Raw genomic sequence first — 24894 nt, forward strand, 5'->3', positions numbered from 1 at the left:
TTCCACGAGTTGCTACAATTGCTGTTGAATTCATATCTGAAAATAAAATTTACAAAGGGAATCAATTCTCTGTCTAGCTTCCTTCCACATCATCTTTCTGTCCATTTGCCAGAAAGATAATAAGCCCTTGCGGCATTAGCACAAACACAAACACTGGGCATTGGGAAATGCCTCCTTGTAATGCTGCTGTCATCACCTCAACCTTAGACTTCAAATGCTCAGGACTAGGACTGATGATTTATAGATTATCTTTTTTGAAAGCTTTCTTCTTCTAAACACAGCTTAAAAGAAAGCATATTAAAATGATAATATTTCCAGGAAAAAATTCTGAAGACAAAAGAGGTTAAAAAGCTATCAGATTTCTTCACTCTGATTTATTCGGTGGAAGGGGTAAAGTCTTATTTTCTATTTTTTAATTTTTGAGAAATGCAGGCCCCAAAGCCTGATTCATCTGAAGCGCTTTTTAAATAGCTGCTAATGTGCTGTTAAAGAGGCAAATGTGCTATTCCACAGCAACCCTAATTACTGTGCAACTGTATTTCATTCTGCACTAGCAATGAACTGATCATTTAAACTCACAGTAACGGGGTTTCATTATGCAAACGTCTAGAAAAGAGTCCATTAAATTCCTGATTTGATCATCATTTCATAGATAGTGAAGATGAAAGCACAGTTAGAATTTTCTCTACTTTCCAGTACCAATACAAGTACAGGCTGAAAACCCCACAGGTGAACCAGGGCAACAGGGCAGCTGCCAGACATGGTCCATGGCCACCCTGTCAACAGGGGACAACAGCGGCCACGAAGCCCCCAGTAGCCTCTGCTTTCCTCCTCTCTTCCTCTCTCTCTACCCCCTTCATCCTCCCCCTCACCTCCAGAAAGTTCTGCTTTTTGAAGTAGTGGAAGGTTTTACGTTTCCCTCCTAAGAACATCTATTCACCCACAAAACTCAAAAATGAAACGCTTAATTCTGCTAATGCAATCAGCTGTGTTAGCAACATGTTTATTTTTCAATCTTTCTTTTCAGTTATTTTGCCTTTTAATTATCTTTCTTTGTGATTAAAGATAGTCACATTCTAAATTCAGTCACCCTGAAGAACAATATGAAATAAAGAAGTTTAATCTTTTATTATAAAACTCTTCCGTGGGATCTGGTGGTGTCGTAATTTTACCATTAAGAAATTGCCCTTTTCAGTTGTCTGCTGTTCGCCTTTTCTTTTTCCTCTGAACAATAAACTGAAGAAGAGTCTCAGTTACGGGATACAAAACATATACTTTCTGTACCAGAGCACCAGAGCTTTTCCTTCTGCTTTTAAATTTGTCTTTTTGTCCAACCAGTAAAGAAAGAGCTGTCATTTTTTGAAAGGTAATCAGAGACAAAACATTTAAAGTAGCAAAATACCAGCCAGACCTCTCATAGTTTACAGAAGAAGGAGAACCATGGGGATGGTTCACTTCGGGTCCATGTGCAGTGAATAGAACAATGTGATACTGCTGCTGTGTTAAGCTGCTATTTCAATGGCCTGTGTCTTTACCAAGTTATCAGTGGTGTTTTTCAGCTTGACATTAAACTGCCTCTCTGTCTTCTCTGAACCTCGCCATAGACTGTCCCAGATGTAAATGCTGACCCAACAGAGGCATTTTGTCAGTGGTGGCTACTGATGGATGTTGGGTTTTGGCCTAGACACGCTCTGCCGTCTAACAAAACTTTTCTCTAGAGAAGACAAGAAGCAGAAGTGAAGCACGTTGTGTCAGTACCTGGGGATTTTGTGTGCCTGGTTTGCAGTTTTCTGTTTGTGACAACATAAGCTGTGTTGGACAACAAAGACATGCCCTGTCTTGTTCCACTGGCAAGTTTAGCAGGTTACTCACTGAAATCTCTTCAGACAGTGTTGCTGATACTTCCATTTCTGTTTCTCTTACAGTTTGTTGCTCACCCCAACTGCCAGCAGCAATTGCTCACCATGTGGTATGAAAACCTCTCAGGCTTACGGCAGCAATCTATAGCTGTGAAGTTCTTGGCTGTCTTTGGGGTCTCCATTGGCCTGCCCTTCCTCGCCATAGCCTACTGGATTGCTCCCTGCAGCAAGGTACAAACTCATTAAGGTGCCTGTTTTTCATGGTCATTTCTATCCAGGGTCTGGAATGAAGTCACATGGTTTTCTATAATGCCTTTGGGAAGTGATTCATGCTGTCTTCTGTGCCCCAGAGGAGAGCAAACCTGAGCTGTTGCTTGGTATACACAAATGGAGCTATTCAACAGAGTTTGAGGTTCATCTTTACAGGTAATAATGGTGGAGGAAGAGAGTGAAACAGTGGGTGATGAGAAAAGAATAGGAAAAACAAGGAATGGATAGGAGATAACATCATGGGAGTGGGGTGAAGAAAGAATAGAAGAACCACCAAAATGGGGAACAACTAAAGGAGAAAAGCTTTGTTGCCCTGAAAAGCAACTCCGATGTTTAAACTCTTATTCCTTTTAAGTACTTTTTGTTGCAGGTTCCTCCCCTCTTCAGGGCTCCTTTCTCCCCTCTTCTTCTTCTTTTTAATCTCGTATTTTTTTGTTAGAGGGACATTTTTATGGCACATGTGCCTGAAACTCTGGCAAGTCACAGGGGACTGCTTAGCACTGCAGAGAAGACTAGACTCAATCACACAATCTTTATGATTTTGAGGGAAAAGTTGACGAAACTTGGAAAACTGCCGTGTACCTAAATGTGGCTGTGGTATGTCTCACAGCATCAGATGGAGCAGGAGAGTTTTGCCAAGACCTAGAGGTCAAAGAACCAGAGCCAACCATTGGCTTAGGTAAAAGCTTGAGCTGTCTGTGCTATGAAATCTGGAGTGAGATTTTAATCCTGAAAGAGTCTGCTCAAGTAAGTGGAGATAAATAGGTGTGTGGCTGAGTTATAAATAGCTATTTCACTACTCTTGCCACAGAAGAAAGAAGTGGCAGGGAAGAAGATCATTTCACATTCAGCAATAGCCAGCAGCATCATCCATTACGAGGTAGAGGTCTTCAGCAAGAGGCTTATCAGAGGTACTTAAATTTGATCAAAATTACCCCTGGCTCTGGTAATTTATTCAGTCTTGAAAGCACCTCCTCCCATTTCCTTTAAAAGCCAGTGAGGAATCCTTTCTAAATTTGTCAAGCTCAAGAAATTATAGATCCATGGATGCGTAATAAGGAAAGACTCCAATTTGAAAAGATTTATGTAGGTGCAATCAGACAAACCCTTTGAAAACAGTCTTCCAGAACATCTGAGATAATAAAACACAATTGATGCTTGGTGTCCTCCAAAATATTTCCAAGAAAAGTACTTTCTCTTAGAGTAATTGAGAATGTAACTTCATTTTTTTTAAAGTTTGTATTAACACAAAACCCCACAGCTTTTATGAATATTGGACAGGACTCTGGAGTTTCACACAGAGAAGTGCATGTGAAAGCCAGGCTGTGTTGCGGGTGGTTTTGGTTAAATCGTAGAGGGACTTTGTGTGTGGAATTACCATGTTGAATCCATAATGTCAGAACTCAGTCTAGCCAGGATTTATGAAGCTGTTTAATTTCCTTCACCTCTGTTGAATCTGTGCTGGGAGTTGGCACACCAGCCAATAGCAACACTTGCAGTGTATCCTCAGAATTACAGAGGTGGTATTTGAATTTAGCAGTAGGTGGGGAGAACAATTGGACTAGAAATAAGTAGAGAATTTAGATGAAAAGCATAAAAAATAAGGGGAAAGAAACAGGCAAAAATTTCAAAATAAATCAGTTTTACAGCAGAAGTAAGAAATTATTGAGAAAGTTACTTGGTTTTAATTTCTTGAGGTAGGTGTATTAAAAAAAAAATAGAGAAATCTTAACTTTTCCTCAATTGTGATTTCATTACACTAAACCTTTTGTGCATTCTCATTTTTTAATGTCCCCTTCTTTTCACCCCACTTTAGACTGTGAAAAACCATACTAAGCCTTCTATCATGAAGTCAAATTGAAAGTTCTTTCAGGCAGGAATTGTTTTTTAATGCATGGGTTTGCATTGATCAGAACAATGTACTCTTGATTTTTGATTGGGGCCTGTGATAGAAATAACTGAATAATGAATGCATTTTTCCCCCACAAATTGGTACCTCACCCAAAATTGTCATTGTTTGCTTCAAGGGCTGAGGGTTGATGCATGAGTCTTGTATCTTCTCAGAGTGTTATTGCAGACTATTTTACAGAGGCAGTACTGAAAGGACAGTGATGTTAAGAGAAGAGTTGCGTGGGATGTTCTGGGCAGCCCAATTTTGTTTTGGTCAATTTTACAAGTGTTTTGTTTGCTTTTGAGTCATGGAAACAATCTTGATGTTACACAACTTGGTAATGAAATAATTTTTCCATATTAACAATCATCTAAGATATTTAACGTAAATCAAATCAGGCCTGACTTTAAAAAGCACACGGATGGCCAGTCATGACTCAGGGCTTGTTTCTGGGCTAAGACAGCGAGAAAAATGAAAAATTCTGTAATTTGGAATACTGCTTATAGGAACTGTCCTCGCCATTACTATTGTGTGTCATGTTCTTAAGATGTATTGGTCAAATTCTGCAGTTTCACATAGGGTAGTAGAGTAATTCATGTCTCAAAATAATTCCTTCACTGATGTATGGAGGAGGAATATGTTTTTAAGCCTTTACTCCATATCAGAAATTTTTTCTTTAATAAAGCTCTGTGGAGTTAGAATACACCATACCAAATACCACCTTTGAAAAATTAGTAAATAGTATTAACTGGAGTTTGCAACTGAACTCTTAAGTCTTCTGTTGCGTTCAGTTGCACAAAGCTGTCTTTATTAAAACCAATTTTAGTGTAGGTCGTTCATTCACCTCTGGATGCACAAACTGTTGACAAGACCAGCAGAGTGTAAGCCCATCCTATCCTGGAATATTTGTGTTGACTCATCCATCTCATAGAGACCGTGACTCTGAAATGAAATGTTGCTTTATGTGTTGGTGCCCAAAACTTGTTTCACTGGTGATCAGAAGAGAAGATAAGAGGTAGAATGGAAAAATTGCACAGTCTGCTGCCCCAAAATATAATGACAAGAGCAAGCAGGACTGTTTGGACTGTCTGTAGGACTTCAAGGAGTAGCCACGCTGGGGATTTATGGACCGTAGCTCCCGCTGGGACAGAGCCAGCAGCATTTAAGCATTGGAACTTTAATGGTTCACTCCACCTAAATCTGTACCTCCACATTTTTACTCTGGGCATTTTCATCCGTAATGAAGCTACATACAATTTCTGCAACAACATTTTTCATGCTTCTACTGTGAACATAGTACTGAAAACAGTCATGGCTTTTTCTTTATGATGTTTCTATCTGTATTTGTTCCCGTCTTTTGGAGCTGAGATTAATTCCCATTTAAAAAATGAACCTTTGTATTCACACACTGTTTCTGCCTTAACAGTGACAGTCAGGCACTTCCCTGCAAGCCTGGTTTGATGAAAGATGATATTTTGGTTTTAAAAAAGTAACTGAGAAATTGGTACATCCCAGTAGTTACGCACTTTGAGTTTAACTATATCATCTTGCTTGAAAAATATATCTTATTGTCATAAAGCATTAGGCTGACTGGAAAAATTGACACTTCATTAATATTTTACAGAATATTCGAGTCAACACTTTCACCTCCTGTAGCTTTTAGCTAAAAATCAGATTTCTGAGAAGATATGAAAAGCAGCAGCTCAAGAAAAAAATTGTAAATTTTCTACAGTAATAAAAGGAATAAAAGGCTGATGTAACACTGACTAAATGCAGACTTCTGTTAAATCAGTAGAGAACTAAGTGAAATTACCCAGAGAATTCATTTGGTTCTGTGATACATGGGATTAATTCTCTGATAAATGAGACTGTACTGTTTTAATCTCAGGTCTCTGTTTTGTTTTGGTAATTTTTTTTTAAAGTTTCTATAGAGAGCAGAAAATTTTGGAGAGAAAAATATAAATTGAGAGAATTCATGGTTCAATAGAAAGTGGTTTTTCTGTTTTAGTGAATTCAGGATAGAAATTAGCCTTGTACAGACTGCAAATGCACTTTTTAAAAACTTTGTTGGTAAGGTCCCATACACCCATAGTTGTTGTTATGCTTTAGTCACACTCTTTGAGCTCTCTCAGACAGATCATATGAGGAAAAATTCTGAGATGATTGCTGTATGGGACGTTGTTCAAACATATCCCATCATCCCATCAGCTCTGTACTGGAAATATAAGTTCTGCTACAAAATGTAAATCTACCACCAGCCATAAAAAGCTGTTGAGAAGTAACACTACACCAAGGTTTACAGCAGAGGAGGGAAGTGGCATCACAAGGGTTGTGACTGGTTTTAACACACTTCATTTACTCCTACATCTGCCATAATATTCCTAGGCAAGATTAAGGAAACTTGTGTTTTGAACCAGTGCAATATCTACCCACTTAAACACATCCTACTGACCTGAGAAATAAGCAATGTTAATAAGGGCTCGGGGATAGAGCAGATTTTTTTCATTTTCTTTATTGGAAAGTCTTTCTGGTATTTAGAAACAGGCGAATTTTCCAATAGGATTTACTCTTCTGTCAACTTCATGAAAGATTTATTTGACATTTTAAAAATTCAGAGAAGAAATAAGAACAAGAATCATAAAACTTCCTTTACATTTCTGCTACACCTAGAGAACCCTGCTTTTAAAATATTTCCTGCCCTGAAATAACCAGAGACCTGGGCTCCTTTGAACAAAGCTGCTATTGGAGATAAGTAAGAAAACAGAGAATTTCATTCAGTCCTTTTTCAGAATTCTTATTAAGCCAGTAGATATTAAGAAAATTTTGAGGCTACCTTATCATCAAGGGAAGTTAATAAGTGAGTAATATACTGCCAAAAAAATCCCATTTGTTTCAGGGGGTTTTGGAAAGGGCACATAGAGGACAACACTTCCATTCCTGTCTGTTTTGTCCAACGCCACAGGCATTGGTCCTTGCACTCCTAAAAATGCTTCTACTCTACCGTCTTTCTGGAGTAATGTTTTCTTAGATCACATAAAATGTAAGATGAAAAGAGTGTTATTTGAATTAATTAGCAAACAATGCTTTTCAAGGAGAATGGAACAAATATTAGCTATAGTGATCTGCTGCCCTGAGTCTTAATGTGTTGAAATTAATCCTTGTATTCTGGGGTTGAATCTCTGGCTTTCGTAGTAATTATGAGAGAAGACTATCATATCAAAGCATATTAAAAACATTGCCAAAGAATCTTTAAACAGAAGGCTATTTCCTACACATTGTTAATGAACCAAGAATTCAGCATTAATAGAAGATTCCAATATATAACAATGATATGAGGATGAGAAGTGGGTCCATCTTTAGGATTTATATTGACAAACATGAGTACACTCATATAACACACATACACACAAACATGTCTCAGATAAATGTCCTGTCTCTTCATTTTCCACTTACCATATGGCCAGGACAATTAGATATTGTATGTGAGTATAAAGGATATAATATACTTCCATGCATAGAAAATTATCCAAAGGCCATAATTGGAACTACAATGCATAATGTCTAGTAATAGCAAAGAGGATCTTGAACAAATGTAAACCCCATTTAGTTCATGATTCAGAATTAATTTCTGAATCCTTTTCACCTTGGGCAAATGGTTCAAACTTTTACAGGAAAAAACTTATACAGGGAAAAGGTGAATGAGGGGAAAAAAAATAATCTTATGTCTTGTGTATGTTTCATTGCAGTTGGGACGGACCCTCCGAAGTCCCTTCATGAAGTTTGTGGCACATGCAGTTTCTTTCACAATCTTCCTTGGGCTGCTAGTAGTGAATGCTTCAGATCGGTTTGAAGGAGTGAAAAATCTCCCCAATGAGACCATCACGGATCATCCAAAACAAATATTTAGAGTCAAAACAACTCAGTTCTCATGGACAGAATTACTGATCATGAAGTGGGTATTGGGTAAGCAAAACCAAAATGTCTACAAGTCCCTCAGAGAAATTCAGCACGACTAGAAATAGCGTGATAGACAGTGACAAGAGAAAGGAAAAGAAAACCAAACCCATAAACAAAAGAGAAAGCAAACGACCATGAGGCTAAATAAGAGGTTGATGGAAGTGTTTTGATTAAAACAGGATCAAAGAAGACTTTGATCTTGGTCACTGCTTTTGAAAGTATTGAATGATGCTTACAAAATTCTCACTTTCCTGATTTTCCACTTCCCATGGTGAATGCTATAGATGTTGTCTGTTTGCCTCTGTTGTTTTAATCATTGCATCTTAAAGAAGGTAATAATAGTCATAGAAACTTATAGCTTCACTATCGGACATTGCCTGTTTTATTATCCTGCCATGAGAAGTTATTAGAATTCACTGAACCTCAGCTTCTTCATTTGCAAAATAGGTATATTGTTATTTATTTTTTTGTAATGCACTCTGAGATCTAGCGATGAAAACTGCTCGGTAAAGAAGAGCTGGGTATTATGAAATGCATAGTCTGAAATTGTTGCTGGTGAGAGGACAGCACAGTGCTCCAATCTTCTAAAAGAAATTAAGTTATACAATAATTATGAAGTAGGGATTCACGTGGATGAACCCTTCAAGTGCAAAAGTATGCCATGTGCACAAGTTAAACTTCTAGGGAGTTTTTGGCAAATTCAGGTGTATTACTTTTCCTGTAGGCCTGATTTATTCCTGGCAGGTCAGCTACATTGAGCCACTAATCTAAACAAGCTCAGAAGGTTTTATTTAGAAATTGAGCTTATCAACTCTGCAGAATCTTTGTCTACCTCTTCTCTTTCTATTTTTACTCATCACCGTGATTTTGATTCTTTTCTTGCAGCAAATAATTCCATGGTTGTGTAAGTACTGATGGCTTTAAACTCCCCTGAAAAATAGGATAGGGCTGCTCTATCTGATGACTTCCTGGCCACCATTTCTTTGTTCCCCGTCCCCGCAATAATCAGAATCCCATACAGGATATTAGGATAGAAAAAAATGAATAGATGCCAGACTGGATAGAGTCTGTAAGATATATTTTTAAAATGATATTAAAGCAGTTGGACAAGATGATTAGATTTTAGACTAGGTATTCTTTTCTCATAGGCAGTAGGTATCTGTCTGCCTGGTGAGTTCCTGAGAGATGAAGAAAACATTTCATTTAGAGAGAAGGTTTTCACTTTTCTGGGAGAAGAAAGGTGATTCATTGTAGAGAGTTCTGAATATAATGAGATTTTCTAATGACCGCCTACATCAGCACTGACAGTCTTCTCTGGCCATTTTACCTGTCTGCCTACATAAAGCTTCATATAATAACGCAGCAACACTAAGGTGAACGTTTGGTGCACGTGGCCTGCAGACAGTTGGCACAGGGACTTGGGCACATGCTGAGCCCCGTATGTGACCCTGAACTTTAAGGACTGTAAAAGCACTAACGGTGGATGACTGCTCAGCCTTTTTGCACAGAAATCTTATAGGTATTATAAGTATGTATATGTAAGTGTAAATGTAATTAAAACAAGTAAATTATAGATAAATACCACTGGTAAAGTTGCCAAGATGCTTTTCCAAAGAGGCAAATGTAAGTAGACAGTAAGTATACGCTGAAGTGTAATAAACTTAACTCTTGTACACTAAATATACATAGCTGTATTTAATCCTGCTTGGCAACACTTGCAATTGCTGTCTGCAGACTCAACAGTGTAGGTGTGCTACCTACATTTCGATTCATAGTACAATCAAAAAGTGTAACTTTATTTATTCTCAGCTTGTAAATCCCTTCCTTCTGTTTCTGTTCCTTCCTTTTTCTCCTTCCTACTGTGGCAGCATTGATGAATGCTGATGACACACTGCTTGTTCCAACCAGAGCAGACTATTTTTGAGAAATTAGTTTACAGGTCCCTGATCTTGGTTCTTTTTTGGGGAGAAAATTGGCTGTCTGAGTTATCTGGCTGCCAACCATAAAATTATGACGCATGTTCAGAATAGCCTTATTCGAGGATAATGTGATACATTAGCATAGCATAGTGCGGCCGCGAGTGAGCACAACCTGTAATAGCACTCCCTGCAATTAATCTTGCTGGAGATAGGAAAATTGACCCACGTGTGTATATTTTAAGAGCAAACTACCAGTAGAAGAATTTCAGACTGGGGTTATGCAAAAAGATGCCATTGCCATCTTCTGCTCCCAACTGTTTGTAATGCAGGCGAACAATGGACTAAACCAAGCAAAGGCAAGTATTTGTTAAGCTCTGTGTAGACTCAGTCTGAGCACAACTCTGTTTCTTAATCCAACAGCCTTTGGCAGATCCAGGAAGGCTCAAAGGCAGCTCTCCAACATCAGCTGCTCGTGATTTATGTACCAGGCCAGTGGATATGAAAATCTGACAAACTGTTCCTTTTTGTGCACAGGTGGTGAACAGCACTTCTTGCACACTTCCATTTTTCTTCCAGATGGGTTATGCCTATAGCTTGACTGTCCTTCCCCTGCTGAAACCAGAAATGACCTCAAGGTGACATTTCTGATTATCCCTCCTGTGGGAGAATAGGTACAAGAGACCTGCAGAAGCTGTTCATATCCCATCTCTCTGTGCATCGAACTCAGGGAGATGACCTCTGCCAAACCCATCGGGGGCCTCAGAAACACCACATTAAAATGCAATCACATCCTGGCAAATCTGCTTTGCCTTGTTGCCTTCCCTTATTTCTGTTCTTACATTCCCGTCCCCTGAATTTTAGCTGCTTTTTCTCTTCTCAGTATTTTCTCTTAAGGAGAAGCTTTGAATTACTCCCTCACAATGTATATCCAGTTACTCAGTAGTACTGACCGAATAATTACTGCAACTTTTCTACTTGTCCTGGATGGACATTTTTCCATATGTATGGATGAAAAATGATTGCCACTCAGCTGGCAAAAAGAATGATGTAAATTATAGGCCAATACTGTGATACTTTCACAGAGTGATTCTAATTTTAGTCAGTCTGCTCAGTTTTAGACGTTCCTTACTTCATTAATCTGTGACTTAGGTATATTAAGTAACCAAGATTAGAAATAAATTTGGATGGGAGAGTTAATATTTAAACCAGAAAAGACATTTCTGGGTGTCAGTGAACAAGTACTCTGGTTGGCAGTGTTACCATGCCTGTGATATTTCCTGAAGTGCTTTAGTACCTTTATATGACATGCACGCATAACGCGTAGGGCTAATGTCCCCTATCTATCACTTCTGGGATACCTGTTTTTTTTTAGCTAGAAATGGTTCTTTAATATTTCATCCTTGCACTGGGACAGTTCCTGAGAAACCAATTCTTCCACCTTCTCCATTAGACAATTTATTATTAAATCTTATTCATGGTGAATGATGGCTTGGGATGAAGTTCCTGCTTTCATTCAGCCAAGCACCTGTGGACTTGAGGAGAAGAGCTGGAAGTCTCCTCTCCTGCGCTCCTCTGGCTCTGCTCAGCACGTAGCAGACCTCAGACTCTCTCCCAGGACAGATCTATATGGGGCATAACCTATATTAAATACAGCTCCAAGGATCTGCATGGACATTCCAGAGCCATGGAGGTCATAGGCTAGCTGTACCTTGGCCATCAATAGCTTAGCTTTCCTTTTTCTCTCAAATCTTTCCCCATGCACAAGGACTGACTGTGGCAGTTCTTCACACTCCAGCCTCCGGCAAGATTTCACGCTGACTTGTTTCCTTCCCTATAACCAAGCTTTCGACTGTGCCTCTTGGGACACCATGTGCTTCCAGGAGTCTCTGAAGTAGCTGAGCAAATGCATTGACATGCCACACCACGAGAGCTTCCAGTAAAGAGGATGAAGAAGAGTTCACAAAAAGGACAAGGTTGCAGGAGGCCACATGGAAATTGGCAGGCACGGCTCCTGCTTGATTAGACATGCATTTTGCTGCTCCTATGGAAACAGAATTCGGTAGAGTACAAGAAACATTTAAATATTCCAATAGTTTAACTATTCAGAAGCAAGATTCTGGGTCCGCACCCCTGCTGTGATTGAAAGTTGGGCAAGTTGAGGGATTTGAACTGAGCTTTTGGCTTCAGTTTGCCCATTGAGCTCAACTGCCCTCCCCAGCTCTCCCAGTAGGACAGGGATGTCAAAATGTTTGATTTTTCTGGGTTTGACATTTAGGCTTATTTGTGAGTCTGTTGTCAGAGGAATCATAAATTCAGGCTAAACTCAAGGTTTTCAAAGTGGTAGATCAGACTTTAATGTATGGGAATTCATTATTATTTAATATAGAAAACTTTATAAGAAGTACTGCAAGGGCAGAACTTCTGTCTTACCTTTTTTCTGATCATACTGTGTTTACTCCTGGATCAGGTTTTCTCTCATGAAGATCTGTTTCCGTTCTCAAAACAGACCCATCCACTGTTTTTAGGAAGGAGGAAAACCAGTAGAGTGATAATACCATCTGCAGCAGCACTGTTCGGCAATGAGATTTTGGGGACGAGAGGAAATCTACATTTTTTCCAAATAGATTAGCAGCAGGATTTTCTAATGTCTTCAGTATTTCTGAACCATGTTTTCTATGACATCACCAGAAATCTACCTTATGATTGAATTATATCGTGAAATTTTGAAATTTATACCTCATATGAACAAAAGGACATATAAGCTTAAAGTTTTTAATAATTTTTAAGAAAAGATGGCACAAAAAATTCTCAAGAAATTCAGTTTAATTGAAGAGTTATTTGCTTTGGTCTTAGAAGCCACTGATAGCTAGGAAATAGTTCTGTCTGAATACAAAAAGCACCTTCTCTGGTCACCAGTTAAATATTCTCTGGCCTTTCCACAGGCATGATATGGTCAGAATGCAAGGAGATCTGGGAAGAGGGTCCACGCGAATACGTGCTGCATCTCTGGAATCTGCTGGACTTTGGGATGCTGTCCATCTTTGTGGCATCATTCACCGCCAGGTTCATGGCTTTTCTCAAGGCAACCGAAGCACAACAGTATGTAGATCAGTACGTTCAAGATGATAACCTCAATAATGTCACCCTTCCCCCTGAAGTCGCTTACTTTACTTATGGTAAGATGCTTTTTGCTATCTAATGCTTCCTGTTCTTTTAAGCTAATGTGTGCAGTGCTGAAAGCAGCTCTTTTTTTTTTTTTTTTTGTACATGATATGGTCAGAATGCAAGGAGATCTGGGAAGAGGGTCCACGCGAATACGTGCTGCATCTCTGGAATCTGCTGGACTTTGGGATGCTGTCCATCTTTGTGGCATCATTCACCGCCAGGTTCATGGCTTTTCTCAAGGCAACCGAAGCACAACAGTATGTAGATCAGTACGTTCAAGATGATAACCTCAATAATGTCACCCTTCCCCCTGAAGTCGCTTACTTTACTTATGGTAAGATGCTTTTTGCTATCTAATGCTTCCTGTTCTTTTAAGCTAATGTGTGCAGTGCTGAAAGCAGCTTTTTTTTTTTTTTTTTTATGATATTTGTGTAGTTTCTTTTGAATTAAACCAAATTATTCTTCTCAGATCTACCCATTCCAGCCATCTCCCTAAATGGTCAAAAAAGAATTGGGATCTGAGCCTCATTCAGTCTCTGATCTTGTGCTAAAGCTACATTCAGGTTAATCACATCCTGACAAAATAGCCTGAGCAACAAATAATCAGGAACTGCAAGCGAGCAGAATATAATTAAGATTACGGATGAATGAACCTGATTGGTTTTCCAAGCTTGGGAGGGGGGAGATGTGTGAACAAACATAGAATCTGGAGCTGCATTTCTAACTGTTGGTGTACTCTGCACCTCTGATACGTCCAACACCTGTATAATGGGAATGCAACCACCAATTATACCCAGAAACTGGTGCTCCTACAAGAGAAAAACTTTATTTTTGGACAGCCCGTACCATTTATAAGTGCTAACAGTTGGAAATGCAAGCAGTCGTATAGCCTTGACGTGATTTTTGTTGGCTGAAATGCTTGGGTTTTTTATATCCACAAATGAATAGAGTTTTGCACCCCAGTGTGGGGAGTGGATTCATTGCATGCATCTGCAAGCTTTACAGGTAGCCCTGAGCAAAATCCCTGGGGGCTTTTGCTCACAGAGGGGCTTCAGGACCTAGAGAGCTGGGCACAAAGGAGTGCCATTTGCTCCTGAGGGTTGTAAGGTAGTTATTCTAGCGATAAACTTGGGCTGCAGAGGAATATCTGGGACAGGAGACTTCATCCACTGTAGGTGGGTACCATATGGCACCAGAGACGTGCCCTGACCCCAAATCAGGGTGCACAGCCACAGGCTCCCTGGCGGGTCCATGAGCTGATCACACCAGCTCAGCCTCTTGCTTGGTATGTCCCCTTTGAAGATGAGCTTCTCTCTTCCTGCCCTGCCTCTGAAGTGATGTTGAGGTTTTCCTCTCTCTGGTTTGACTCATTTAAAGTGAGTTCATGACACAAGAGTGCAGAGGGTGCAAAACAGAATGTCACAACCAGATCTTGCAGATTCCTCCATCTGCTACTTTTCCTTTGGTTCAGATTACTGAAAATAATGCTAAGTTTACTGCTGTGTCCTTAAAGATGTCGCATGTTTTAGCTCTGAGTCACAACCATTTCATCAGGAAGCTCACTCGATGCAAGGACACTTATAAGCTATATTAATATAAATTTTCAAATTTTCAGTAGATTAAATAAACGATGTATATCTGGTATCAACATGAAGCTTTTTAAAGTAAAAATATTGGAGTGACTAGACTGCAAGACTTGGGTTTAATTTAACTGTAACATGAAAATGATACACTTGATGGATATATCTGCTTATCTGAACAAATATGAACTTTCTTATCTAACGGTAGGGGTATAGATCTCAGTCTTCTTAATGCTTGCCTTCCAAATATTGACACAGTGCCATGTATCCAAATCTACAGCGAAACTCCACTGTGTTGTGGGTTTGGTTCTCTATCTCAAGAGCTTCAGATGGAATAGCCACAGCACAGCTGATGTTCAACTAGAAAACTGAAAATATCAAATTTGTTAAAAGCCATGCTCTTTATTTGCTGTGTGACTTCGGTAAATCCCAGTGACTTGCTCATTTCTCAGCTTTCCCATGTGAAAAATACAACCCATTCTTCTCACCCCTACGTGTGCAGCATACTGAGGACTTCAGTGACCAGTTGTTACAATCCTTTTTTTCTTTTAACTCCTGGCTAAAACCAAGATTCAGTCTTGAAAAAGGGGTCATTTATCATCATAACTTCCACCTAACACTTTTTGTTACTAATGCCTAATGTACGTGTATTGTTTTAGCCAGGAACAAGTGGCTTCCCTCGGATCCTCAGATCATTTCAGAAGGACTGTATGCAATAGCTGTGGTACTCAGCTTCTCCCGCATTGCTTACATTCTTCCAGCCAACGAAAGCTTCGGCCCCCTGCAGATCTCTTTGGGGAGGACTGTGAAGGATATCTTCAAGTTCATGGTCATCTTCATCATGGTGTTCCTGGCCTTCATGATTGGAATGTTCAACCTTTACTCTTACTACCTGGGTGCAAAATACAACCCTGCGTTTACAACGTAAGTACCTATGGAAAAGTGGCTGCTCTCACAGGGCTCAATCCATCCTAGTCCATTGCTGCTGCCAGGGCTGCTCAGACAGCTTCTACTCCAGCTATGTGGGGAAGGAACATCCAGGTTTTGCCAAGGAAACTTGTAGCACAGCCTCCAGCCCAGGCAGCCAGCTCAAGGCCTGAGCGTAGGGAGATGTGTGGTTCAGAAATGGGTATTTCTGGAAATCAAAATAACAGATCTGAAAAAACATTTTGTGAGATGTTCAGTTTAATGAGTCAAGAGAAGCAGAGGAGAAGAGGTTAGAACTAAGATTATTGTTTTTAAAACTGCAAGCTGAAATGTATTTAAAACAAGGGAGGATTTTGCTTATGTGATGTCTGGTTTAGGGTACCACCTGAGCACAGCAGTGATTATTAGGTGCACATCTGCAGAGCCAGCTGCTACTTGTGATGCTCAAAACAACAAAACAAACCGGGATGCCTAGGCTGTGTTTCTTTAATCCTGGTTGGGTACTTTTCAGCAGAGGCCATGTGAAAGCTGCACAGAGCATCACACCAGGTTATTGACCACGCAGGGCAATGGGTCTGCCTGGGTCACACAGGGCACTTGCTGGGTGGCCACAGCCCTGTGGAGGTGGCTGTGCCAGAGGCCCTGTCTCCACCTTGTCAGGGATGTCAGGAAGAGAAAGGGGTTGGCAAACGTTTCTGGAATAAGGTTCAGACTGAGGCTGCTTTTGAAACAGTTCTTTAGAGGTAGCACAAAATGCAACCTTGATTCTCTGCAACCCCGGGAACCCAAGCCCCAGCCCTTGGCAGGGGACGCTGAGGTCTTGAAGGAGCTTTTAGAGGATGGGACATCCGGGTGCCCTGCTGTGTCTGAGGGACATATCCCATGCATCCACAGGAAAGTCTCCTTTCTTGTAGTGCAATGCAGCACCAGCATCGCACCGTGGCACTGAGCTTTGTGTCTCACAGAACCACTGTGACTTGCCTTAGGGACACAGTGGGGACTTTCCCTCCCGTATAGCCATTTGTAAGGGAAAAGGAAAGCTTGGCGTAATGTTTTCCCCTTCCTGCAATGTGACTTCCAGGCAACCGTGCCACACTCGCCATGCCTGAGCCCACGGCGTTTACCAGATGCAGAGCAGGCAGCAGCTGGCATTTGATGTGCCATTTCTCTGACGTGTCACAGGGCAAACTGAGGGCTTAGCTTGTAGCTTCTCTAGGAGAAATGACCTTTTCAGCATCCTTTCTGTCCTGTGAGTGGCTGTTTCCTTCCAAATGTACAAGAGCCAGATTTACCACACACCCCTCTTGTGTGACATACATGTTGTAACATAACGTTTACTTTCTCTAATACAGCCAAATATGCCTTCTGCACCTCTCCTTTAAGCTCGGGATGCATTTTAATGGAAAAATTTATAAGGCCAGACACAATTATATTTATCTGTACTCTGTAAGGTAGAAGAAAATTGAGTGTGTGGGATGTGCCTTGCTTCTCATTTGAAGAGAAGGAGATGCCCTTGAAGCACAAGACTTAATGAGAAGTTGAGTCAATACCATCATCGATTGCCTGGTGGCACAGTAACCCTCAGTTATGGTATCCCCCAGGCACATCACTAGAGCACAAATTCCAGTCTCTTATGCAGTGCAGTAACTCTCTCATTAACACTCATTACCTAAGTGGATCTTCCAGTATTTGCTATCTTTTGATGGCAATAATGAGCAAACATTAACTAAAATGATGACTATTCACTGGAGTCAAGACTGCTTAAATGCCCGAGGGGTGTCTGGATTGGGGAGAGCCTTGTGAAAAGGCAGTGCTCTTCCTCCTTAACTTCAGCCTGGTGGCTACTTATCCTGGCAGGACTTCATGTTGTTAGGATGCAAATTTTCCACAAGCATAATTTTTCCTTTTATTTAGAAGAGAATTTAAAAAGACTTACTTTCTTCTGATTATTTAAACACACAGGAGTGTTAAATCAGTGAAAACGAACCCTTTCATCATATGAAACAAAGAGAATAGATTAACATTCATCCCCAAAATCCTTCTCAGCCATCTCATTCAACAAGCTAAAACCCTGAGGTATAGAGTCTCAAACAATTTTAATAAGCTAATGACAAGGTTATATTGGCAGATGAGCAGCTACCATTTCTAGCAATGTTTCCTTCTCTATTTTTCGTGAGCTGCCTGTGGGCCTTGCTGAAGGTGGCAGGCCCCTGCTGCAATTAACTTATTCATGAAAAGAAGGAAAATTTCAGTACTAGAGCTGAATAAGGAACTCAGCTGTTCATTCACTGAGAATTCACTGAGGCAAAGAAGAATAATGCTTACTTTTGTGTCCTCATAAGCATTCTCTGACTTCAGAGATGTCACTGAATGCATTTCCTAGTAGTCATGTTTGTGAATTCTAATGAGGATGGGTGAAATTTTACAGGAAACAGGTTTTTTTTTTACTCAGATATGTGACTATGGGACCTGATTCTCAGAGATTACTTGGCTAGTCATGACAGAAAAAGATCCATTGGATTTGTGTGCTAATTGACTGTGGCCAGTTTCAAAGGGCATTGAATTGACAGCTCACTGGATAGCCTCAGTGAGAAACTTTAGCAAACAGCTACTCACTGAAATAACTTTAAATTACACATTTAAGAAAACCACAGCTTCCCAGGACAGTACGTAGGCAAAAGAAAGGGTGTACATTTGTCCAGATAACACCCAGAGGGAATTGCTTGCTTAGTTCTAATGATGACAATCGATGAATGTTTGGTATAACTTAGCTTCCACCTTCCCTTCCTATTGCACTTTCGAAGTTGTGTTCCATTTTGTTTGTGTTGCCATCTAACAGAGCAAGCACGTAGCATTCTAGTGGCCTCTGAACAGAGTTGTTATGCAAAGTTTCTGTCATTTCTTCCATTTTCATATTCTGGATGCAAAGGAAATAAAAATGCAGTGGTCTTTACTTCACACAGCTAAATACATAGATTATTTAGCTAACTGTGGTATACTTCCAAAATATTTTTGAAGTTCTTGATGCTGAAAAGTAGACCATTTCCACGGCAGTTGCAGCCGACCCTGGCTATGTTTATCTGTTTATTGTATGTGTGTACAGAACACAGCTCTTGAAACAGTCTGTAATTAAGAACATGCTATGCAAACAAAATCGAAATGGAGGCAAAACTGATTGCGTTCATCTTGCTTTCCGCATCACAAATCAGGCTGAAGGCTACAACAGGAGGTTTTCTGTCTCCCTCTCCCCAAAGGGAAATATGACTCACTGTTCAGTGCCAATGCTACTTCGAGGCTTGAAGGCTTTCTTTCTTCTCATTTTGCTTTGTCAAAATGTGATATTTTTGTAGATTATTTTGACTGCATTGCTTTTTTGGCAGTGTCAAACCTCAACCGATCAATTTAATGAAATAATTCAGTCTGAAAGGATGCCTTAAGCTTTCTTAAAGAGGACACAAGACTGACATGAAATCATAGCCTTGCCATGATCCTTTTTGATGAACAACACATTGCTGTTTAGCAAAGTGAGGAAAATCTGAAACTAGATGATTGCCTATGGTCTGTTTTCTTCCTTGATGCAAAATCTTTGTTTAACTTTTACAGGACTATGTGTATTGAAACAAACAAAAAAAACCCCTCTGCTTTCTCCCCACTGCAACAGTTGGCTCTATCACAGTACAGAGAGAGATTGCAATGTACCCATCTCCACAAGGACCATCAGTCAATCTGTCACTGCCCGATCCTCCTGCTGCCAGGAGCTGTCAGTCCAGGCAGGACTCCTGACTTCCTTCATTCCTTCATTTGTCTGCCTTTGAGAAGGATAGAACACCTGCTGACCTTGCAGGAAGGGGGTAAATTGCTTAGCTGGCAACGATGAGATACATCAGCATCTTGGAATCTTTGAGAACTTGGCTCCAAACATCCTCGTCTCGTGTTTTAGTGAGATGTTCTCACAAAAAAAAAACCCAACTGATGTTCCCTGTGACCTGTGCCAAATCTCATGCAATTTGGCAGTATCTAAAGGGAGTAACCTAAAAGGGAGAAGGAAAGAGCTGGCCAACCTTTCTTTGGATGGTAGGGATGGACTAGTACAAGATCTCCTTAGAAATTTTTCCTGTACAAGAGGGAGACCTACATTTGCCTGGGGGCATTGCTAAGCAGTGTTTCGGGGTGTCACAGGTCAGGTCCACCTCACATCACCTTCCCAGACCCACTGCCATGGGCACTGGTCCCTTACCTGACACTGGGAATAAGGACTATGGACATTTGGAGCAGAGTAAGGGTCGCAGTTGTTAATTAACTTTTGAAGGAGAATCTGGCACCACTCCAGAACAAAGGTTAATGCTTAAGTTCTGGAAAAGGAGCAGAGTTGACAAGTTGTATTAAAATCTGCCAGTAGGGTGGAAAAACTAAGGGAACCTTTCCAAATTAAAAAAGGAAGGTTAATAGCAGGGTGCAGCTGGGATCAAGGCTGCGGGTTATATTTTTTATTAGTTTGATAAGCGACCTAGGCGGTGGGTTTGAAAGCCAGAGATTTTTGGTGTTATATGTGTTCTTTAACTGGAAAGTACATCATTTCTAGAACAAGCACTGGCTGGATTGCTACCGTAAAAGTGAAGGGTATGTGACACATTAATGCCAGCTACCCTTTGCTGCAGATGAGGGCAGGAGACAAGAGCAGAGTGTTGCAGAGGAGAAAATGTCCGGCAAGTGGAACAGTGATGGCACGTGTCTGCAGCGCAGTGACAGCTCATCCCACAAGTGTGTCTTTGCGTGGTGTCCCAGCCTCATGCAAAGCAGCAAGGGAGAGAGAACGTGGTGTCAGTGACTCTGAGTATCGTGGAGACTGAAGACAAAGCCACATTTCAAATGAAGTTGTGCAACAAAAGCCACATTTCAAATGAAGTTGTGCAACATCTATTTAAAACACCACTCAAGGCTACTCTCCACAAGTCAAAGCAGTTACATTAGCTGAGTGATACCTAAATATTTACTTCAGTCTTACTACTACTTCTAAATGGAATATGGAATATCATAAGTTATGATGGGAGCAAAATACCAGTTCGCTTTGGCAGCCAGGAGCTCACCCAATGCTCTGAACTAGCCTTTCAAAGGCTTTAAATTAATTTATCTTGCTTTTATGCCTGGTGTAATTGGTACTGGATTTGATGTAAAGCTTATCGTTCCCTTAGGATATGTTGTAGTTTGTGTCTATAATCTGTTTTTATAAACAGATTTAGCAGGATTAGGCTGCCACCCTAGTAAAAAACATTTCATCAAAATAATTTGTCAATGGCAGTGTTTTCTTAGAAGGCTCTTTCCTCCTGGCAGGGGGAGAGAGGACGTAATTAACTGTTAACGTGCTAAGGATGTTTCAGTGAAGGCCAAATTGCTTCTAAATTAAAAATGGAGCAAACTGCTTCCAAAATGTACCAGCATTCCTCCTCCTCCTCCTTCCTTCCTTTTCAGCTGTGGCTGCTCCCCTTCTGCCTGTTATGGCTTTGACTCCTCATTGGCTTAGTCTCCTCTTCTTCTGTCCTTCAACCTTTTTATTTTCCTCTGGTTCCTTTCTACTTTCAAGCAAGGATAATAATCAAATCAAAATGCCTCTCTGCAACATCTTCTACCACTCCTTAATTTCAAACTTTTTCTACAGATGCTTGGATATCTGTCTTGTTTGCGGTCTCAAAGCAGGATGGGAAGAAAATTGGACTACGGTCTGGCTACAGTTGTACTCAATGGTCTTTATATTAATGCCACAAATGAGGGTTTTTCAGCCACTTCCCCTGAGTTAAAAGTAATGCTTCTGCCCCGGAAACTGCATATAAGGAGGCCAAACTAGATTCCTCCTTCCTTTTCCCAGCTAATCTCTGCCTGTCTTCTTTGGATGAGAAAAGGGCGAGTGAGTGGAAGTAAAATGCCCTACACAGAAAGTTTCAAAGTGCAAGTTGCCCATGGAGAAGTCATCCTTAATAGAGACACAAAATCCAAGAGACAAATAATATACCTGAGAAGAACAGATGGAGCAAATAAGGGGATAATGTAACTCATAGTATTAATCAGAAATCATATTTCTTTATCAAAACAGGAAGTATGATTTGGCACATCCCTGGGTGATGGATAATGGATTACAATGACTGTGCCAAGGCATCTTATTTATATTGGTGGATTGCCTCTTGTATTATTAGCATTTGACCTGGCTAACTTGGTGTCAACTCTATAAAGTGATTGTTTGCTTTATTTTTAGGGTTGAAGAAAGTTTTAAAACCTTATTCTGGTCAATATTTGGCTTATCTGAAGTGATATCCGTGGTGCTGAAGTATGATCATAAATTCATCGAGAATATTGGATATGTACTCTATGGAGTATATAACGTGACTATGGTGGTGGTGCTGCTCAATATGTTAATAGCCATGATCAACAACTCCTATCAGGAAATTGAGGTAAGATAAGAAATTAGATTACAAACTCAATGTACTTAATTATCACTGATAATGAAAATGTTAAAAAAAAAAAAACAAAAAACAAGGAAGCTGTAGATTATTGCATATGCAAGATTAGAGTGCTGTTGCAACACAGATACTGCACTGTGTAAGAGTTAAGGCTGTGTCTGTCCGCAAATTACAATCAAATTAATAATTAACAATGAATCATTTACAGAACAACTTCAACTTCCTTGTTTTTAATGACCATTTGTGAGTAAATCCAATTTCCTTTACATGTATTTAATGAAAGTGGTTAGTGATATTTTTTACTCCCTGTGTTGGTTATGATAATTTATCCACATGTGTTACCTTAGATACATTATTTGCTTAAACATGCAGCCCTTGTAGGTCTGAAGCTCATGCATATATTTTAAAAATGTTAATATTTTCCAAATACCAGTCACACAACCTTGAGACAGATTTTTTTGAGGAGTGTCTAGGTCTTCAAAACATAACGTCATGAACACTCATAAAAAGCAACTTTTAAAGGATATGAACACAGCCCTCAAGGAATATGAATAGGCTTCTGCAGAAAGGCATTTGCAGGGTTTACCCAACCTTTTTCAGTAGTATGGCTATTAGCAGACTGGATTTGCTAAATGCTTTGGACATAAAAAACTCCCTGCTAATGTAAATAAAGGCAGAAAAAAATATTATTTGGATAATGTTAACGCTGAGTCACCTCTTTCTTCTGATTTGTTAAATGTCAAGCTTCTGTAGTCGGGCTTGTATTAATTATTTGTTCTAATCTCCCCTCAGAACCTGACACTGCAAAAGGCCAGAGCTGAAAATATTTTCTCACTGTAATGTCTGATTCATCCATGTACTGTAGTGCAAATATAACTCTATCTTGTGCATGCTGTAACTAAGTCTAAATGTCAGAGGGACCTTACATATGTTCTCTGCCCTAGAAGCTTTCCTTCATGCAGAAAGCAGAGTCATTTCCCCAAAGGCTTCTAATCATTTAAGATCAAATGTCTTCCTGAATCCTCTTCTACTGAAACAAGACTTACTTCTGAAGGGGTCTCAGCCTCTTCCTGAATTTTCTCGTTTACTGTAGTAGGTAGAGATATTCTTGAAAGAAAAATATCTAAGAATACCTGAATAGGTGGCCTGTATTAAGTTTCTAGTCTAAATTTTGTGATGACCATTTTCCTGAAAAAATGCTTTATCATCCTTTTTGATTGTGTGGACATACTCAAAACTTTGTTAAAGACTACTTGTAACTATCAGCAAGCAAAATAAGTGTGAGCTATTTGGCCCAGATCCTCATACTTGAGGACTCAGAAAAACTAATAAATCTCATACTAATTCATTTCAGTCGTCAGTAGCAGGGAGATTAAAGACAGAGTCATAGAATCATGGAATCATAGAATTGTTTAGGTTGGAAAAGACCATTAAGATCATTGAGTCTAACTGTTAAACCAGCACTGCCAAATCCACCACTAAACCATGACCCCAAGTGCCACATCTACATGTCTTTTAAATACCTCCAGGGATGGTGACTCATTCCTGCTGACTGCAGAGAAAGTCCCTTTTGCCAATGCATTTACCTGATGACAGCAATGTCAATAAGGACAGGGGATAGTAATTACTTAGGAATTAAATTCCATCACAGTCAGTGGGGACATGCTTTACTGTTAGCTGGAGTCACAAGACCATATTCTCATGTTTTCCACTGAACATGTCTCTTCAGCTACCTCTGGTTTTCTTCTCTTTATGCCTCAAATATTAGTACTTCCTGCCAACGTTGTGTTTATGGAAAGGAAAAACACTTTTGCCAGACAGAAACCAAAACTACTTTCATCAGGAGATTCTTAACTGCTTAACAGAAAAGCATTAAACTGTTCACAAGTGATTTCTACTGTAATTCAGCTTAAGGCTTCTGTGAGGTGCAAGCCCAAACAATAAGACCAAATAGCAGAAGCAAATGCTGCTTCGTTGGTGAAGTAATTTGTTGTTACTGTGACAGAATTAATCTCAGTTGTGTTATGCCAGGTTTTGACTGGGTTTCAGAGGTACAGGGTAATCAGAGGTTACTAGTTTCAGCAGAACACAGATGTACATGAGTACAGGGTGTTGGCAGCCCCACACTTCTATTAATGACGCTGGCCTCAATATAAACCACAATGAAAACAGCTGTAGAGCAGCTGCATCTCATCCTTTCTTTTGCCTGATAAATGGTCCTGATACATGACCCTGACTGTTCTCCTATACAAATGCCAAACAAATCCATAAAGCATGTGCTAACCTTGCCCTTGTACTTGGAAGTGATCCTGGCCCACCTTGATAGCTCATAAAAGAGATTCACAGGCACTGAGTGATGGATTTTTTTTCTCCACCTTCATTAGTGGCAAGAGGTGAATAGTAAAAGAATTAAGATGTATTGATCTGTGTATGTTTGTAGTTGTTGTAGTTAAATTCCTTCATGTTTAATAATTATGCACTGGGTGTTGATTTGTTGTTTTCTTTCTCTTCCCTTCCCAAGGAGGATGCAGATGTGGAGTGGAAGTTTGCACGTGCCAAGCTCTGGCTGTCCTACTTTGACGAAGGAAGGACTTTACCTGCTCCTTTTAACCTAGTGCCAAGCCCTAAATCATTTTATTATCTCATACTGAGAATAAAAATGTGCCTCATAAAACTCTGCAAATCCAAGGCCAAAAACTGTGAAAATGATCTTGAAATGGGGATGCTGAACTCCAAACAACGGGTATGTTGTATTTTCGTTTTTCATGTTCTTTGTAGAAAGGGTTCATGCCGGGGACCTTCTGGAGGGGGTTGCATGGTGCACAGGCAGATCAGGGACAGCACAGCCTCTTACTCAGCCTCGTCATTGTGTGT

General features: G+C 40.0%; 1 protein-coding gene across 1 annotated transcript in view; it reads left to right on the plus strand.

The window, feature by feature from the left end:
* The window catches only part of TRPC7 (transient receptor potential cation channel, subfamily C, member 7), a 70553-nt gene that overhangs the window by 36328 nt on the left and 9331 nt on the right, over positions 1 to 24894 (plus strand). Inside the window, exons 3-8 of the mRNA XM_014947800.1 lie at positions 1926 to 2090; positions 7767 to 7983; positions 12839 to 13072; positions 15301 to 15565; positions 21816 to 22011; positions 24542 to 24763. Coding sequence (XP_014803286.1) covers positions 1926 to 2090; positions 7767 to 7983; positions 12839 to 13072; positions 15301 to 15565; positions 21816 to 22011; positions 24542 to 24763 — 1299 coding nt within the window. The remainder of the gene's footprint in view (positions 1 to 1925; positions 2091 to 7766; positions 7984 to 12838; positions 13073 to 15300; positions 15566 to 21815; positions 22012 to 24541; positions 24764 to 24894) is intronic.

Source organism: Calidris pugnax, unplaced genomic scaffold (assembly GCF_001431845.1).
Source record: "Calidris pugnax isolate Ruff unplaced genomic scaffold, ASM143184v1 scaffold27, whole genome shotgun sequence".
In the NCBI taxonomy this organism is placed as follows: Eukaryota; Metazoa; Chordata; class Aves; order Charadriiformes; family Scolopacidae; genus Calidris; species Calidris pugnax.